At 37.1% G+C, this 20,900-nt stretch overlaps 1 protein-coding gene across 1 annotated transcript in view; it reads right to left on the bottom strand.

The window, feature by feature from the left end:
• LOC306847992 (plexin A3) overlaps positions 1–20,900 on the bottom strand; it is a gene marked incomplete at its 5' end in the record, with an annotated part of 145,749 nt that overhangs the window by 9,495 nt on the left and 115,354 nt on the right. Inside the window, 14 exons of the mRNA XM_079382285.1 lie at positions 1,145–1,291; positions 3,594–3,660; positions 5,401–5,657; positions 6,182–6,324; positions 7,763–7,997; positions 11,737–11,880; positions 12,545–12,784; positions 12,888–12,981; positions 13,478–13,645; positions 14,911–15,047; positions 16,775–16,895; positions 16,991–17,139; positions 18,072–18,262; positions 20,118–20,214. Of these exons, the coding sequence (XP_079238411.1) occupies positions 1,145–1,291; positions 3,594–3,660; positions 5,401–5,657; positions 6,182–6,324; positions 7,763–7,997; positions 11,737–11,880; positions 12,545–12,784; positions 12,888–12,981; positions 13,478–13,645; positions 14,911–15,047; positions 16,775–16,895; positions 16,991–17,139; positions 18,072–18,262; positions 20,118–20,214 (2,190 nt within the window). The remainder of the gene's footprint in view (positions 1–1,144; positions 1,292–3,593; positions 3,661–5,400; positions 5,658–6,181; positions 6,325–7,762; positions 7,998–11,736; positions 11,881–12,544; positions 12,785–12,887; positions 12,982–13,477; positions 13,646–14,910; positions 15,048–16,774; positions 16,896–16,990; positions 17,140–18,071; positions 18,263–20,117; positions 20,215–20,900) is intronic.

Below are 20,900 nucleotides of genomic sequence, written 5' to 3'. Positions count from 1 at the left end.
AACTACCACTGAGGAGCCATAGATTAAAGCTCATTCACTGGTCAGCTCGTATTGTTCCATTTAAAATCAATGCACAGAACTCTGTTGGCGCAGACAGTAAATATGCTCTTTTGTGTAGTCATGTTTGTGTATGCGAGAGAGTGTAAATCAGCCGCTGTATTTCCAGGCTGTCTGATCAGATAAATGAGGAGCATTGGGGTTGTTTTATGAGTGCCATGATAAATTCTCAGATTTGTTTCAGTCATTACAGACTCTGATCAGGTCGTTCTTTATTCACTTCTGTCCCTGTTCTGCCACCTCTGACAAACCCTGCTCTCAAAGTCACGTTATAACTTACTCTGCTTGGCCTGATATCATCTGTCCGACTGACATTTAAGCCCTCGAGTCAGTTTTATCATTAAAAGGCCGATGGGACACTAATGACAACTAGGATTTAAGAACCGGATCTTAATCAGAACCAGAAAAAATAAGATACTGGATCTTGCATTGATTTATAAATGCGGACAGAATACGGTCATAAAATATTAAATATAAGCATGACAGCTATTGACTTTTACCTTTAAAATAAATAACAAACTGAAAAACAGTAATATTGCAGTATGATATTTCATATAATTGCATCCGATTCATTTTACAATTGGTCGCACGTGTTATTCATACCAAAAACTTGGACTTGGTGTGAAAAGACCTTGTAAAGTGTATATTAGTAATATCAAGTTAAGTATTAGTCAGGGTTAAAACTAAAACCATAAAAAAGGTTTATTTTCGTTACTTGAATTAAATAAACATTAACTGAAATAAAAAAATTATAATTAAAACTATACACACATATAAACAAAGATAATAAAACACAAAACATAAGTCCTAAAACTTTAACTAAAACTAAAGAGAAGAAAATATAAAGATTAAATCTACTTTAAAATATGAACTAAATTAGAATAGTACCCTAAAACAACACTGGTATTAGTATTAATGTATATTATTTCTAGCTGGAAGCATCTGAGAAGGTAAAACTTTTTGTAGTTTTAAACATATATTTGAGCTGAAGTCAAACACTTGTGGTCTTCAATGAGGCAGGGAGTGTTGGGAGACAGGAAGAGGGATTATGGGATACATGAGCGAGCATCACCACGGGAACACTGACCAGCTGCTTATAGTCGATTTGCTGTCGGATGAGCTTGTCTTCGCTCAGGGAGTATCTGGCCTCTCCTGTGATGGCGTCTATGGGACCTTTTTCCATCTGCTGTTTTATAGCACAGTACAGCATAAACAGAGGCTCGCCAGCACACTCCTGCACAGAGAGAGAGAGAGAGAGAGAGGTCATATTCTACACGTTTGAAGCGTTTTATTTTCTCCCTAAAGTCCACTTATAATGTTAGTCAAGGTTTCTTGCAACAAAGTTTCATATGTTCATGTTCTCACTGACCCACAGAACTTAACAGGCTGTTTTTTTGCTACTGTACCTTTAAGACCCCTATATAAATAAAAATATCTGTTACGATTGGCTAAGCAATCCATTCTGGTTAATGCTTACTCACACAACATTCATAAAAATACTGAGCTAATTAAGCTAAGTAACTATTTCATTGAGTTTATGAAGCAGAAATTAAGTCAATATATGCTACTGTTCAAAAGTTTTAAAAAGTTTTTTTTTTTTTTAGCAAGAGCGCATTAAATTGATCAAAAGTGACAGACTACATTGCTGCAAAAAACTGCATTTCAAATAATTTTTTTTTTATTGTTGATATTTATTTATTCAAAGAATACTGAAAAAATCTAATAATAAATATATGTATTATCAAATATTAACATTTCAACATTGCTAATAATTAGAAATGTTTCTTGAGCAGCAAATCAGCATGTTTTCTGAAAGACAGTGCTTACATCTCATAAGCAGAAGCTTTGTGTTGTGAACATTTCAGTATGTCTATGTAGAACCTTGGCGCGTCCAAAAGAGCAAGACAATCATGTTTTCCATTACATGTCTCCGATAAAACCTTTTACCTTTAAAGAACACGCTGAAGAACTCAAGACGACTTCATGCGCAAAATACCACAGAACATCAATTCAATAAAATCACAACGAGCTGTAATTTTCACACACTTCGGAAACGTCTAATTGCACCTTTAAATACTGAGGAAGAAGCAATGAAAGGAGAGAGAAAAGACATGTTCTGACCAAAAGGCAGCGAAAAAGAGAAACAAGACGGCGAGCGTGCAGAGAAAGAAAGCGCGGCCGTGAGAATGAGAGACACGTCCGATCACGGTTCTTTTCAGATGGCATTTTGTGAAGTGTGGAGAAGTCTCCAATTACCCACTTAAAAGCATTTGATGACTAAACAGCGATACTGAGGGGAGGCTATTATTTAGTTCTTAGGCAAGATCAGCTTGACATTATTAATTACAGCATGACATCCTGAATCACACTCTTCTAACGCAGGCGGAGAGGGTTACCCAGCATCCATTGCACGCCTAACTGCAAGTAATTCTAAACAACCAGCCTCTGAACTATGTCAAATGCATTTAGTCTTAATATATACATCAAATCCTCATCTTTATATTGCTTTTAGAGGCTGTCGGCATTCTGGCTCTGTCTACTATTCATAGTCTGGCCGTTAGACCCGGTTATGACACAACAGATGTGTGTCACGGGATCCGCGCCAGGTTTCGATCGCTAACGGACACGTTTGAACGTAAAATTCACACGGTTTAACGTATGCAGTGTAAATGCAGATGACATGAACTGACAGCACAAGAGGAAGCCCTATATATCTGTTAACAAATATTTATGTAACCCTTATAGGATTAAGTCACCATAAAATTTAAATTCTATCATCATTTACACACCCTCATTTCGATCCAAATCTGCAAGACTTTCTTTCATAAAACTATAAAGTGAACTCACAGAATGAAAGCATATAGTGGAAATAGACTGTTAAGCCCCAAAAGTTTGATATGACATGAGGATAAGTAAATAATGACATCTTAATGACTTCACAAATGTTTTGGTTCATGATATATATGAAATTACAAGTACACACCCAGCAGAGCAACAGAGCCATACCGAGAAGGCATTTCGTGGTAATTACTCCTAGAGGCCTGTATGGTGGCCAAAACACTTTAACATCTGCACTGATGGGATGTAAAGACACTGGGCGGTTGGCCAGAGATACATTCTGTAGGGCAATTGCAGCTTTGAATGCACAAAGGGCCTGATGTTCCCGCCCTTAGCGCTAATAGCCATCTCAATCTGCTTCAGCCTAATTCAGCGGTGTTTGGGTCATCTTGGTGAACTCTGGAACACCTGACAGGATGTGGGATTGAGCGAGCACCCTCCACGCGGCTGATTTCAGGGCTGGGCCGAAGCCGTGGCATTCCTGAGTCGCTATCTGGAGCGTAGGCTTTAGCGAGATTTATTAGCAGGCTTTGCAATGAGTCAGGCCGTCAAAAACGTCAGCGCGCAAAAATCTTCTCGCAAACAAGATGCTAGTTAGCCAGAGAGCAGTTTGAGGTTGTTGCTCAATTTAACGTAGAACTTGCATAGCATGTTATTAAAACTGACTGAATGTTTATGTTAGAAAACACATCACAGACCTTGAGGAAGCGGTGTAGGAGGAACGTGAACCAGTTAGTTAGCATCTTCTCAGCCACCGACTCAGTTCTGCAAAAGCAAAAGCAATTCATGAGTGATAATTATGTTGTGTGTTCTTGCTAGATGGTTGTTAATGTGTTCTGAGTGGTTTTTAGCATGTTGCTATGTGGTTGTTCTGGGTGGTTGCAATGCTGTGTGGTTGGTAGGGTGTTGCTATGCAGCTGCTAAGGTGCTGGGGATTTTAGGGCCTTTCTGTACAGTTGCTAAGGTTGTCTGCGTGTCTTTTTGCATGCTACTGTGCAGTTGCATAATGTCGTAAGGTGTTCTGGGGGTTGCTAGGGCATTGCTAAGTGGCTGCTAAAATGTTCCGGGTGGTTTTTAGCATGTTGCTATGTGGTTACTGAGATGTTTTCGGTGGTTGCTAAGACATTCTGGGTGGTTTCTAGGGTGTTGCTATGCAGTATTTAGGGTATATTTTGTTTAGGGTGTTTCTTGCATGCTGCTATGTGATAATGTAGTGTTGTAAGGTATTCTGAGCGATTACCAGGGCATTGCTATGCAGTTGCTAAGGCATTCTGGGTGGTTTCTGGGGTGTTGCTATGCAGCTGCTAAGATGTTTAAGTTGTTGTAAGGCTTAACTGTGTAGTTGATAAGGTTGTCTGCATGTTTTTTGCATGCTACTATGTGGGTGCGTTATATTGTAAGGTGTTCGGAGTTGTTTCTAAGGTGTTGCTATGCAGCTGCTAAGGTGTTCTGGGGGTTGCTAGGGCATTGTTCTGCAGTAACTGTTATGCAGTAAATGAGATGTTATGGGGTTTTGCTAGGGTATTGTTATGTAGTTGAATAAGTGTTTTGGGGTTTCTAGGGCATTGCTATGTAGTTGCTGAGGTGTTCTGGTTGTTTGCTAGGATGTTGGTATGCAGTTGCTAAGATGTTCTGGGGGTTGCTGGGGCGTTGCTATGCAGCTGTTAAGGTATTTGGGGTGGTAAGGCCTTAACCCTCTGAGCCCGACAAACGCGAATACGCGTTTTGGGGCAGATTTTCCTGATAAGGCAGAAATGAGCTTGAATTACTCTGCGTTTTTTGATCGTTCAGATAAGAGCAATACACCATTCGAATCTGTAAGGGGTCTACTTTTATTTGTATTCACTCATAAAAACAACTAAACTTTGTGCTTTTGAAGAATAAAGAAAACAATGTCTGCATGTTTTTTGCTTGCTACTATGTGGTTGCATTACATTGTAAGGTGTTCTGAGTGGTTTCTAGGGCATAGCTATGCAGCTACTATGGTGTTTAGGGGGTTGTTTTTAGGGTGCATTTTGTTTATGGTGTTTTTTTGCATGCTGCTATGTGGTTACTAAAGTGTTGTAAGGTGTTCTGAATGGTTGCTATGCAGTTGCCAAAGTGTCTGGGGGAGGTTGCTAGGGCACTGTGGGGGAGGGGGGGCTTACCAACTACAGCTGTAGTTACAGTATCTAGTTGCTAAGGTATTCTGGGGAGTTGCTAGAGTATTGCATGGTGTTTTCTAATATGTTCTGGGAATTGTTGGGTAGTTGCTAATATGTATAATATGTTGCTAGGGGGCTGTTATGTAGTAGCTAAGATTTTCTGGGTTGTTGCTAGGGTACTGTTAGGGCATTGCTATGTAGTTGCTGAGGTGTTCTGGTTGTTTTCTAGGATGTTGTTATGCAGTATGGTATGGGGGTTTGCTAGGTGCTTGCTAATTTTTAACAAGTGTGGTGATGAATCACACAGTAACTTTGGAGGAGGAAATTTGAATTGTCATGCTCCACAATTACCATCTCTTACCGTCTAAGCAGTAGTTTGGGATGGTTACGGTTCTCTAGGTTCTTTTCGATAAGGTCAGCAAGAAGCTGTTTGAGAACCACAGTGGCATACTCCATCCGTCCCTGCAGCGCCGCCATGAGGAGGGAGGCCACATTGCCCCGATCCCGCATGGAGAAGGACCTTTGAGCCTCCAGCGTGTGGATGAAGGTCAGCAGGAACATCTTGTTGTGCAGCAGTTGACTGAACAAGCGCAGGGCCTTCTCCACATTAGCTGGAGACTGAGAATAGAGGGAACGTATGATTAAACGAAGAAAAAAGGAAAAAAAAAAATGCAGGAGAACAAAAACACAAATGGAAAAGCCAGACAGGAAGGAGATGAGAGAAACATGCGCAACAACAATTGTTGCCTGAATGCATACTTGAAAAAAAGCTCTGCTGCGGTGAGATTTAATTGTTCTTTGCTGACTATTTTCAAAACATTTTTTGGTAAGGCACGTCTCTAGACGGCTATTCCATGAGGGCCTTGCAGGGCTGCCGATTTCATTCTGCCTGAGGTTTTAATTAAAAAGCATGCTGAAAGAGGGTCGTTCGCTCTGAAGCTCACTACTGAGACAGCAGTACCGTAGCTTCAGAGCTTAGGGGATCTTTTTAAAGCACATCTAGGGTTTTTTCTGCTTTCTTTTTTTGGAAGGAGGATTAAAAGAAAATGGAGTTGTGGCAACCTACTTATTGGCACTTGCGAGTGACAGACAACACCTGGTGACAGAGAAATCGAACCAGGAGATTTTAAAAGTTCCCTTACGTCCAGCTCCTTTAGAACCGGGTGTTCTTCGATGCCAGGGAACATCACTCTCATGGTGTAGTTACGATACTCCAGGAAAGGGATCTTCACACCATCCATGTCGTTTGTCAGCTCTTGGATGTCTGTCTGCAGCTCAGCGAATGCTAAGAGTAATAAAGAACAGAAGAGATATGCATCCATCAGACTGAAGAACACCTCATATGCTATGAAAGACAGATATACTAGGGGGTTATTTCACCATATTTTGATATTACTGGCATTAGCTACAATATGGTAACAAATGAATATTTTGAGTCATTTCCACTTCGCATTTTCATGAAATTTAGAAACTTTATGAGATTCAGAAACACTGAAATATATTAGGGAGTTCTAATCCACTAAACAAGATTTTAATTTAATTGGTTTCCTTTGCAACTTTTCAGTGTAGCAGGTTGTTTTGTTGATGTTAATCAAACACCCTTTTCTTGTATAATAGGGCAGTTTTTACATTCATCACAGAATCAGTTTTGGGAGATTAAATGAAATTATCCATCACTGATTGAAAACATGAAAATTGAAGCCATTTTTCTCTGTAATTGAGTTTTTGTTTTTGCACACTAATATTGACTGCTCGCAATTTTTTAAAAGTGAGTTCAGTACTACAGTATTTGCTCTTAAAACATTATATATTTCAAATATAATATATTACAGAATTAAAAATAAACAATATTTACTATATCCATAAATACACACAGACATACTGAAATATATTTGAATATATTTTAAAATGTTATTTATTCCTGTGATGGCAAAACTGAATTTTCACTGGAAAAATCAGACTGGAGTTATTACTTCAGTATTCAGTGTCACATGATCCTTCAGAAATCATGCTAATATGCTGATTTCTTCTTATTATCAATATTGAAAAGAGTTGTGCTGCTTAATATTTTTGTGGAAATAGTGATTCTTTTTTCAGGATTCTTTGATGAACAAATTTAAAATAAAAGTATTTATTTTATCTTTTGTAACATTATAAACGTCTTTACTGTCACTTTTGATCAAGTTAATGCATCCTACATTGATCAAAAATGCTCTCGCTCTCTCTCTCTCTCTCTCTCTCTCTATATATATATATATATATATGACAGCACTTCTGGAATGAATGCAAACAGTTTCAGTCTCTGGGAAACTATGCCCACTGACAAAAGACACAGATATGAAAAAACTATAAAATCGCATAAACAGAAAGTTGCATTCATTCCAGTATCTCATGGCATTCTTTTAACAAATGCATAAATGAATAAAACCGGTATCAAAGGATGAGGACATTATGACGTCATGACCCAGTTCAATCCCTCCACAAAGACTGCGTCAAACTCTGCAAGAATCCAGGCTACTGCAGTGCGAGAACGCATCCGGCTCGCTCCCGTTCGGTGCCCACGGGAGACCAAGCACACAATAAAATAATACATCACAGCTCCGTTTGATTTATCCTATGGGTTAAAACCATTAGTAGCTCATTAAAACACTCTCCACACCTGTCTGAAACAGCTTGGCACGGGCCATATGCACCACAAATGCTGAACTACCTCCAAATCTTACCTTCTTTGCACTCTAGCGCGACACGGGACTCCAGATTGTCCATCTGCAACTGTAGGCGTTTGAGCGTGCGGTCGGCATCCCGCGTCTTGCGCTTGTAGGCGATGAGCACGGCGATGATGGCGATGAGGAGGACGCCGCCGCCGGCTCCGATCCCGATGATGGCGGGCAATGTGAGAGTGCTGTCGGAATAGATGTGAAGCATTCCAGGAGAATATTCCAGGCCGCCCACAAGAATCTACACGCACAGACAAACGAAACTATTAGACTGGGTTGAGCGCCAGGCCCTTCAATCTAACGACCCTGCCGGCTTTAGTGGGTCATAATGAGGGCTTTTGATTGGCTGACGGCACTCATACTGTTTCTTCTTGAATGAAATCAGCTCGCAATTAGAATTACCACAGAATTATCCACTTGTTCGACACGTTCACATCGCGTTTCTCCACCTGCGGCGAGAGAACAATCGCTCACACCTCCGTCAGACACCGTGACCACTAATCCACATCAAATTACTTCAAAAAGTCACTTTGGCACAGGTGTGAAGGCAGTTAGGCAGAAATCAGCAGGTAATAGAGGTCTAGTTAGAGATTCGGGTCTGACTGAGGCGTGGTATCGGGAGCTCAGCTACTCACGGACCAATTAAACGCGGCATCCAGCCGTCTGTCCTAACGAGTTTCACCTTTCTGTGGCTGCTCGGGCCCCGCTTGGCTGCATGAATTATTGAGGCTCGGTGATAGAGGGGAACAAAATGAATCCTGGAGCGCTGTCGATGTGTGTCAGGTCATTAGCTGAGTGATCCCAGCACTCTGGATCCCACTATGTCTCTCTCGCTCTCGCTCATTCTTTTTTCCCTTTTTTTCTCCACACTGTGGATTCACAAACTGAAACTCAACTGAATAATCAGCTCTTTGACAAACATAATCTTTGTTTCAGAGTTAGTGATAATCAATTAAACAGGAAGGTGTTGGATCAAATGTGACCCTGGAGCACAAAACCAGTCTTAAGTCGCTGGGGTATATTTGTAGCAATAGCCAAAAATACATTGTATGGGTCAAAATGATCAGTTTTTCTTTATATACAGTATATATATATATATATATATATATATATATATATATATATATATATATATATATATATATATATATAAGAGTTCATTTGCAAAAACAGATAACAATTCTCAAAAATCATTTATATATAAAATCTACCTACCTACCTACCTACCTATCTATCTACCTATCTATCTATCTATCTATCTATCTATCTATCTATCTATCTATCTATCTATCTATCTATCTATCTATCTATCTATCTATCTATCAATTATAAGTCTGAAAATACATACATATTCATGTACATTATATAATTCTGAACATACACATTAATTTGTTCCCGTTTAATCCTTCATATATACATATTGATTCAGTCATGTTTTAAATATTGAATTGGCAGGCCTACTCAAAAAGCCACATGATTTGAGGCATCATTCACGTCTGTAGCACAAACGGTGCAGGATAAAACGTGTTAAATTTGAATACTTAGGGTCAAGAGTTTGTTCAAATGACTAACACAGGTATGAACAATAATAATAGCAAGGTTTTCTTGAGCAATGACCACTAATGAAAGCCGTTATTATCAATAAAGGGGCTGAACATGTCTCAAATGCTCTTTCTAAGCATATGTCAGGGCTCAGGAAGGTTATGAAGGATTCCTGTCTGCTGTTTTTTAATAATTGTTTGAGCTGCCGGGAGAGCAGATAGTTAGATTACGTGGGAAATTGCTTGTATCAGCGCTCCCTATAATCCTAATAAGTACTTAATGTACGGCGAGCCACTTCCAGTTGACCTTTGTGTTTTCCATTTTAGCATTAAGGTAAAAAATGGCCATGCGGCAGTGGCTTATTACAAGATTGATTAAATGAGAGGCACAATGCCCGAGTCCATGCAAACCAAACATTCAGCATTTTTGCCATCTTATGGCCATCCATTCATTTTCTGCCACCTTTATTGGCTGATATACAATAAATAAGCAGCCGTGAATTCTCAGTCAGTGCAATGAGAGGTAGTGGCGGACTGGCCATCTGGAGCACCGGGAGTTTTCCCGGTGGGCCGGCTCTTTGCGTAATATATATAAAACATGGATTATTAGTAAATGTACATATATCCTTCCATCGGCCCAGACAATTGGCCCGCACGGCCCACTTCATTCAAAATTCTAATTATTATAGCGTGCTCCAGCTCAGTGCAGCGGCTCAAAAGCGCTCGTCAATGTCAAAATGTTTGAAACAGCCAATCAGAGTGAAGAAGGCGGGGTTTACTGTTCACAGACGCTGAGCTGCGCGCGACTTGAATGCGAGCTGAGGTAAGATGTAAGCAGCTAAACATGACGAGACAATTCAGCAATATTTGACATTAATTTTCAGGAATGCAAACTACTACTGATCTTTTCACATTTCTCAGATATTAATGCCGTTATTCGAATCGTCATAATGTAGGCAACATAATGCAGTTTTCAGCAGACATAAGAGTTAATGTAAATCTGCTTTCTTCTGTGATTTCACATGTTAAACATCGTTCTCAATCTTACTCTAGAACATTGTTAATCTGAAGACTTTTGCTTTTGAGTGCTGTGCATAGGAAAGTGATTAATATTATAGGCCTAATAAAAATATAATTTGCTTATTAATTCACATGCATTAGCCTATTTTATATACACACTGGTGGTTAAAAGTTTGAAATAATTAAGTCTTTTTATTTATTTATTTGAAAGAAGATTGAATTTATTTAATCAAAAATACAGTAAAACAATAGCCTAATATTATGAAATATTACACTTAAAATAGTGGTTTTCTATTTAGGATGTTTTCAAATGTAATTTATTTCTGGGATCAAAGCTGTATTTTCAGCATCATTACTCCAGTCTTCAGTGTCCCTTCAGAAATCATTCTAATGCTGCCTAATTTGCTGCTTTTATTATCAGTTATTATTTGTGATCTATTATTAATAATGGTTTTATTATTGGTATATGGTTCTCAGTTAAAGAACAGCATTTATTTGAAATAGAAGTACTTTGTAATACGTGTAAATATCTTTACTGTCACTTAAATCAATTTAATCAAATTCCCTTTTTGTATTCTATAATCTTTGATTAATTCAACATTGCTGAAGAAAAATATTAATTTATATTTTTTAATCTTACCCAAGACTGAATGGTATCACATTTTCCACAAAAAAATGAAGCAGCACAACAGTTTTCAACATTCATAATAATCAGACATGTTTCTTGAACAGCGAATCAGCATATCAGAATGATTTCTGAAGGATCATGTGACTCTGAAGACTGGAGAAATGATGCTGAAAATTCAGCTTTGATCACAGCAATCAATACTATTTTACTGTATATTCACATAGAAGACACCTATTTTAAATTGTAACATTATATATTTCACAGTACTGTTTACTGTATTTTTCATCATCAAAATAATTTGTATAATCTTTTCCAAAATTGGAGCTTTATTCCTTGAAATGATAGATGTCAAGCTCCTGCAAAAGGACTAATACTGTATATGATGACCAATAGAAAGGCCCATAAAAACAGTCCACATTCTGCACTATTCCAGTCTTCTAGATAATACCGGAGCACCGTGTCATATGGACTGATAATATTGGTATTTAACTTTAGTGATATTAAACTGTCCCTCGTAAAAATTATTTACTATTTGTCATATACACCAGAAAAGACAAATTATAATGTCAAGAATATGCCACTCATTTATGGTGTGGTGTGGTGTGTTGCGGACCAGGTTTGGTGGGCCGCTCTCGGCGCTCTGTGCCAAAAAGTCCAGGGCCACTTTTTGGCCCCAGTCCACCCCTGATGAGAGGTGAGTATGTTTTGCTCTTCAGCTGCACGAGAAGTTCCTTATAGATTAGTTGTTTATAATGCATAATGGGGAAATGTTATAGCTGCATGATCCTCACCATCACTCGCTGTTCTCCGGTCAGATCCGGGGAATCACAGAGCAGCTGAGATTCAGAGACTGTTAACAGACAGGGCGTTTCTCCAATCATCACGCTGTAATTCAGGCGGGCGTTGCCAGGAGCAGGAGGGATGAGATTCTTGCCCTGTTTACAGATGAAGGGATAGAAAAATTAATTTACCAAAAATTATCAACATAATTTGATGTGCAGAATTTAAATGTCATGAAAATGGTCACGAAATGTCCAGGTCATATTTCACCCAAATTACAAATCCAGTATAAAAAAATGTATATGCAAAATTATAATCATATACAATTTCCATGTATAAATATATATGTATGAAATCATTATTTTATATTTTTTAAATATAATAATATTATCAAAATAAATCATTTAAAAAAAGAATACTATATTTTATATTTAAAATGTTTAAGAACATTCAGATTTTCAGTATTGTGACATTTTTTTATTACAATTTAGCACATTTAAACCCCTTAATTTTTTTTCATGCAGTAGAAAAATTGTTTAAACGGTTAAGTACATTTGTAAAGTATAGGTAAACATCATGGTAGCATTTAGTGTACCAAACAAAAAAATGATAATTTGTTTAATTTGCATTATTAAAAATAAATCCTAATTTAATAAAAAATGCTCTTAGTGGTCATTTTGTTGAACAATAAATACTTATAATTTTTGTAAAAAAAGAAATATATTTTTACAGCAAAATTAAATTTTTTCATGAAATTCATCAAAATGCAAATTGAGAAAATGTAAATACAGGATGATGAGATTATGACAAAGGTCATACCTTCAAGATGATGGGCGATCCTGGTTTGACCTCCAGAATCCCAGCATTCCCAAGGGAGTCGAAGGTCGGGTTTGGATAGTATGTGAAAGGAGTTCCATTGAGGATGAGGAGGGCGGACACATGGTCCAGGATGAAGCCAAACTCGTCTGGATGAACTCCGCAATCTGGAACCTGGCGCTTGGTGTAGATGATGCCCGGAGCCAAGCAAGTCATGACAGAGTCATTCACCAATGTACAAACCTACAGAGGAACATCCAGACATTTGTTCTTATCACGTAAACAACAAGCTGTTCGTAATGATGGTGGGGGCAGAGAGGAGAAGGACAGCTGGTCGGGAACTCACGTTTGTGGTCTCCACTCCTCCATATTTGGCTCTGACTTTGGGTTCCTGAATGGTTAGCAGATTGGTTCCTGTGACTGTGAGGGTGGTGCTGCCACTGTCAGAACAAACAAAACACTTCAATTAGACGACAGATACTCGTTTCATACCTCAAATCGACTGACTATATGACTGTGGTCTAATGCTAGCGAGTCAGAATTTAGGCTTATGAAATAGAAATTATGAAATATGCACTGCACCAATTCTATTTTCAGATGGTGAGCCGACTATATTTCTTGTTTCTATTTCACCACACTAAAAATAAAATATTTCACTCAAACTATTTTAATTATCAGTACTTGAGCTTGCTATATATCTGTATCTTTGTGCTAATCAGACTACTGAGTCATTGACATATGCTAAGTCTCTGTCGGAAACAGCTGTGAGTGAGTTTCTGCCCACGCAATTCATTCATTTCTGAAATTCTATTAGGCTTTGGATGCTGTCTTTGAAGTTAGTGAGACATATAAGGCTGTGTAGACAGCAGACAGTGAGGAATCTCTCTAGGATTTGGAACAGAGTTATTAAGCGTGTGTGAGATTGTGTTAACGTACTTAATGATGCTCCAGTTGGGCTCCACGCTGGAAATGGTTGGATCTTCAGTGTAAATGTAATGTGTAACGCTGGTGACTTCGGCCTTGTCAATGAACAGCTTGACGGATGAAGTCCCAGAGCCTGATGCTGAGGGTGGCGTCACACACACTATGTCACGCACCGTTCTCCTGTTGAAATTACACAGAAACAGAAATCTTTGAAGCCATTTTCATATTTTTGTCCCTTTTAATTTGAAGTTTTGAAAAATTAATCAAAATCTGACTGCATAAACAGCCTACAGTAGTTTTCTGTTCTTGTCTGGCTTTAAGATGGTTCATTTGGTTGTCCAAGTTGACGTTTATCTGATTTCCCAGCTGAAAAGTGCCTAAAGCCCTCTCAGAACCATCAAAATAGACCAGCTTAACCATCTTGCCCAGAATGGGAGACCACCTTAGACTGGTTTAGATGTTTTTTTAGTTGGTTGAAATAACCTCTAATGTGTTGTGGATGCTGGTTTCTCTACCAGCAAAATGTTTTGGGCAACCAGCATCATAAACTGAGTTTTGTTGAGAATCAACATGGCTAGACCAAAATAAACCAGTCTAAACTTGAATGTGAATACATGCTGGTCTTTTCAACAATTAATTGCATAAATTGCTATCAGGCAGGCGTTAAAGGCATAGTAAAGGTCAGATTTAATGATCTAGAACAAATTAGTGTTTAATAATGACATAATTACAAAAAACTGCTTATTTCGGGGAAAATGGAGTCAGAAGTTAAATAAAAATAAATTAAAAATATTTATTTATTCTTCTAATACTGTAGTCATTAAATGTTCAAATATACATTAAAAATTGTCAATTAAATAATGTACACATTATATTAACCAATTTAAAAATCACTGTAGTCACTGAATATTCATTAAAAATAAACTTTTTAAAAATATTTAACGGCTATTTAATGACTACAGTGCTAGCTGATTGACTGAAATGGAAATAGTAGTTCAAAAAAATTAATTTTTTTAATTTACTTTTACTTTTTTTTTTCTTCCTTGTTTACTTATTGTTTTTGTACCAGTAAGATATCTTTGGTCGACCAAATTCACCAGCTGAGAGTTTGTGAACAACACGGCTAGACCAGCATAAACCAGTCTAGACCAGGTCTATTTAGCCAGGAACTGACAACATTACACAATTTATATCTTCTAAGCAGATGTTACTTCATTTTAATCACCACACAGCTCGCTAACAATCACAACTAGTAATGCATCACGTTTCCTGGCACACGAGCATGTGGACATATTTGAGGACGGCCACGCACGCTCATTTGATTTCATGTGGAAATGACACATCTCGCTTCCTCCGAAGCCCAACTGTATCCCCCAGATGTCGAGGGACCCAGATGCGGTCCGCGCCAGAAGATCCGGTTAAGAGCTGACACAAACGCTGCTCACCTGACAAACAGACACTCTTCCTGGGCCAAAAACACGGTCACGGCGCTCCCGGCGTCCAGATGTCGGCCTGAGATAGTCAGCCTGGTCCCGCCGGACATGGGTCCTTTCTCCGGCCGCACTCGGTTAAAACTCGGAGTCTAGAGGGACGAGAAAAGCAGCGCTAACTTCCAAACAGATGGAGCTCACGAAGCACGATACGGACGCTCAAGCGTGCGCTTGTTTTCCTCATTCTGGTACTACACGAAGAGATTACACTCATCACTGTAATAGAAATGTCCTGTTTGCTCTCGCGCCGTGTAGGGCTCGTTTGTTTCAGCACAGGACCTGTCAGGCGCCGTCCTCTCGCAGTAATTAGTTGCATACCTGTGTAATTGGTCGGAGTGCGTGTTTTCATTTGCTTTACCCTTCTGCACGACTGAAGCTGCCTGGATGCTATTGATTAGATGTTGAGGGAATCCAGGCAGGGTCATCCATTTATATATATGTGTGTGTGTGTGTGTGCGTAAAGCTCCAGGGCTCGGGATAATAGACTAATGCCCTATTCCTGCTGGGCACCACTTAAAACTCAGCGGGGAGGAAGGGGTAATTTTGTCATTCTTTACATCCCCCTTTCCTTCAACCACATTATCACATGGGCTCCAGCAGTGGATTTGATTGGCTAACGGGATGGAGGAGTGGGAATCCTAACGATTCATCGGTTTCAAGTGCAAAATCGGATTGGCTGAGTCTCAAAGGATGGATTCGTATTGATTAGCTGTGCGTAAATCACCACAAACAAAATGTTAGCAGCGATAAGGGAATCGATATGAAAAGAGCGATTAAAATATAACCGCTACGTGTAAAATCAAAGGCAGCCGCCTCGCTGGCCAGTCAGGTGTCGTTTTGTGTATAAAGCACCTGGAAACTGCTTTAAAAAGCAACATGTCATCACATTTAATATTCTAGAACAAATTCAAGTGAGTTTAGAAATAACCCATAGAGTGTAATTACAATGTTTATTTCTGGCAGAAACAGAATCATAAATTAAAAATAACAATGTTTGTCATTAAATATAAAGATAAATAAATTTGTAGATAAAACATTAAAAATGATAAAAGCTAAATTAAAAAAAGATTGTGATTCTAAATTCTAAAACCTAAATAGAAAAATAATAAAATAAAAATATAAATTAACAATGAATTAATGAATTAATACTAAAATGGTAAATAAATAATATAAACAAAGTTACATATTTAAAAAAAACATTTTAAAACAAATATATATATAAATACTAAATAAAATAAAAATATAAATGAACTATGAATTACTTAATACTAAAATGATAAATAAATAATATAAATGATAAAGTTACATAATAAAAATACATTTTCTATTCTAAAAATGGTAAATATATATATAAATAAATAAAATAAAAAATAAACTATGAATTAATTAATTAATTAATTAATAGTAAAATGGTAAATAAGTAATATAAATGATAAATGATAAAGATACATATTTATTCTAAAATTATACATAACTAAAAGAAAAAAACAAAAAAAACAAAAATTGTATTAAAAATAAAATACATATATTTTAACATACCTATTTTTAATAAAATGAAATAAGCCCTGTAGTCATTAAATATTATAAATAAATAAATAAAAATGGACATTTAGACTTTTTCCAACCACTATAGCATTTATTCTGTCAACCAATCGCTGAACTGCACACACAGGATAATGGGATTGAAATAGGATTTGTTTTGATGCCTTCCTTCCACCATATATTACCTCATAAGGCAACATTCTTCAAGTTTCAGACACAGCCAAGATGTCTTAAAATAATGTTGTCCCTTTCCTAAACAAAGAAATAGAGGACGTACCACAAAAGAGTACATCTGAGACGACTGGGTTCGATACTCAGCGCTGCAGTCACCGATACACAGCTCCACCGGACCACCAGGGGGACTCGACATCAGAGATTCCTCCATATCACACACGATCCTGTGGGCCAAGAACAAACACAGAAATCACTCCTGCACAAAGCACTGTCCAAAAACCAATACAAATTAACTTGCAACACAGGAAGCATAGCTCACCTCTCAGCGCTGATGTATTCAGAAGCAGCAGGGTTGCAGCGAACTCCCGCCACACGCACATGCGTGATCTCTCGAACCTGCAGCCCCAGATTATCTCCTTCGATGGTCACGCGTGTGCCACCCTCCTTCGGCCCCGTCAGTGGACGGATCTATGAAGACAGAGAGGACAGCTTCTCATTGGAGGATATAAAAGAAACAAATTCTAAGAGCTTTAAAGGTCACCACTTTGAAAGGTGAAGTCTGGGATATTTGTCATGCAGGAGGATCGTTTCATTTGTGCTTTTAACCAGAGGGACAATTTATGAAAAATTACATACAGAAGCTACAAAAGTCAGACAAAACCTCTTTTAAGGATATCTTTAATGAAGAACAAATGTATATAGAAAAATGTAAATAAATGAAAATAAATACACGAGTTTTGATTCTAAAAATAGTAAATAAATAATACAAATATTTTAAATTAAATATTTTTACAACAGAAAATGGTAAAAAAAATAGATTAAAGAATAAATAAATAAACAATAATAAATAAATATTTTTTTTTATAAAGAAAAATGGTAATAAATGAGATGATGAAATTCAATGAATGAACATTTTAATACTACAAAATGTTACAAAAGTAAAGCTGATTAATAAAGATGTAAATAAATATTTTCTACATTTAAAAAAATTATAAACAACTGGGTAAAAAGACAAATAAATAATAAAGATAAAAATAGATAATTAAATAAATAATTGTAAATCTAAAAATGTAAACAATCGAGGTAAATAATAAAGAACAAAAAAATAAACAAATAAATAAATAAAGATGAATAAGCAAACAAATAAATAAAAATAACATAAAAAAAATTACATTTATAATAATAATAATAATAATAATATTAAATGACTTTCATTCTTGACAAATAAAAAAAATAAAATGACTTTCATTCTTGACAGAAATTATTTACCACCAACCCAGTGTCCCTAACGTAATTCATGTATTTCCTCATTGTTTACTTTAATGTTATGGTTAGGGCTCGTCTGAACACAATACAAATCTGTTGTCCAGGATGGCTTTCAGATGACGTGTGTGTGTTACCTTAGTGATTCGGGGATGGCTGCAGCGTACGTTGCGGCGTCCCTGATGCATCCAGTTGTGTTCGGGAGATGGACAGTGTTGCTTCAGGAGACACTTCTTATCGGCCAAACACCAGCCACACTCAAACATGCTGTCTGCCTTCAGACAGAGTCCACAGCTGTCCCTCTGAGCTTCACACTTATACAGGAGAGCTGCGTCCACACACACACACACACAGATTGAGAATATAGCCGTACTCTCAGCTGGGCAGTTAAACGCAGGCCATGTTTGGAGTGGTGCCAGCTGTGCGGTGCCAATCGATAATTGAACTGTAAGGGGAAGGTAGCCGAGGAGAAACCCACGCCTGCTTTCACTGTGCCGTGATTCATGTGCTGCCCACACACACTAATAACTCTGACCCGAGGCCTCGAGGAAGCAGAAAACCAAGGTGTTCTGCTGTAGTGGGTGTAGAGGTCCAATTCTATACACAGTGGCTCTGTTCCAAACTCTAGTGAGCTCAATCGCTAGTCACTGTCTACACAGGCAGCATCCTAACAGATATAGAACCGCATGTGAGTGATTTGAAATGCTGTTCACAGGTAGCGACTCGCATCAAAAAATCTTAAAATAACCCCATCCAGAAGCAAATAATGTATGTAGAAAAAAATGACATGTCATGAAACATATTCACTGTATAGAAAATCTCAAAATATTGACAAATATTTTTGAATATTTAGAAAATATCATATGCAAGTTTATAAGGCAGTGAGTTTTTCTGCCTACTTTTTGTAACAATATTTATATTACAAATAGCATTAATATTATTGTTATAAAAATATAATATTTATAAATATAGTTTATATTATATTATGGGGTTTAAAATATAAAATAAAAATATATTAAATATTTATAAATGATATAATATTTCATAAATAATATTATTTAAAATATAAAAATGTATTAATATATCAAAATAAAAAATACTTAAATGTTTATTAATACTATAATACACAATGAATATTATATTTATCAATAATATATTTATAAATATAAGATTTTATGTCATATTTAATTTGATTATAATGGAGTTTATAATAAAATTAAATAAATATTTATAAATATTACATACAATTTTATATTTATTTATTTAATATTAATTTATAAATGTTCTACGTACACTTAAAATATTAAAAACAATAAGAATTATATGATATAATAAAATAACGTAATATTTATAAATATTTGTATAATATTTTACATTACATATGGATATTTCCCTACACTTTGTCTGCCATCTTGGACAAAAATCTTTCCAAAGCTCCACATTCTGGGATTTTCTATTGGAAAAAGAATACAAGTCATGGTGGCTTGGATTTTGGCCAAAATGAGGTTCTTCTTTGAAAGCAGCTGTGGGATGGTGGATCTAGAGGCTAAATTGCCCATCTGAGCTCAGAATGACAGGCCACTGAAAACACGATCACGGACTAATAAACACACAACACCAATAATTTACCACAGAGATTGTATATCTGCAGATACAGTGAGCTGTGACTTTCTATTCCTCCCTCGCCTCTATTCCTCTGAAAGCACAGAAACACTCTGTAATAGCACACCTGATGAAGTTCTCCTCAAGAGATATATATATATATATATATATATATATATATATATATATATATATATTGACTCCAGGAGGTCTTTCGACTCGAAGTAAATGCAAACGGACAGCGGTGTGGACGGGCTAAAAGCTGGTGGACTCGGACTCCATACCATCCTCTGCAGTAATGTGAGGTTACATAAGGCTGAAGCAGGCAGGCGCCCTGTTATCAATAAAATATGCCACGGCGACTGAGAGAACACCTGACAGACTAAGTGTGTTTGAACATATCAGATAAAATAAAAGATGCATTAAGTTCTACTTTACACCAAGGTAACACCCTTCCCGCATCAAGAGGACACCAGGAACGTTGATAAAATATGAATGTAGAGAGGATAACTTCAATATTTCTTCTCTTAAGCTGTAGAAATGCCGCTAGGGGGCTGAAGGTGAAGTGTGAGATTTCTTACCTCGCATGGATGACGGCTTGTCGATGGGAAAGTCACCGTCCCATACGATGGAGAAATCCACAGGCAGGTCTCCCATCTCATTCCCTTCATACCAGTACTGTGGGAAAAAGCAATAGAAACAACATCTTTATACTATATAAAGGCTTTATACTCTAACAAAACTGACCCCGATTACATCTTTTTTGCCATAAGAAAAACGATCGTTTGCAAACTCGCCCAATCTATGCCCAATCACCACTGACATCATGCGAACGTCTCAAGAGACGATTACAGATGAAGATGATGTTATCGTGTCGCTTTGTCCACCGGCCCTGCTCAGAATCAATCCTGACCCAATGGAAATAAACTTAAACCCAGATCTATAATTTGCTGCACACTCCACAGCACTCCTGGAAAAAACACGGCCAATCACGACTGACATCTTCTGAACATCACGCTGATAAAGATGATGACAACACAAGCGCTTCGCTCTCTCCACAAGCACTCATTTCATTGCTGATGAGGCCATCCCAAGATAAAGAAAGAAACAAGATTTTCGTCTTCTTTTATCCTCTTTTCTTTTTTTTGTGTATATATTTACATTTAGCAGACACTTTTATCCAAAGTGACTTACAAATGAAGACAATGGAAGCCATCAAAATCAACAAAAGAGCAATAATGTATAAAATATATAAAGAATGTTTTTAATGAATGAAGAAATGTGATGCATATAATTTTTATTGACTGATATTAGAAATAAATGACACACACAGTTAGTTAGCTGCTATATATCTCAATTAAATT

Source organism: Barbus barbus, assembly GCF_936440315.1.
Source record: "Barbus barbus genome assembly, chromosome: 28".
NCBI classification, from domain to species: domain Eukaryota; kingdom Metazoa; phylum Chordata; class Actinopteri; order Cypriniformes; family Cyprinidae; genus Barbus; species Barbus barbus.
This window is presented reverse-complemented; position numbering and strand designations above follow the sequence as displayed.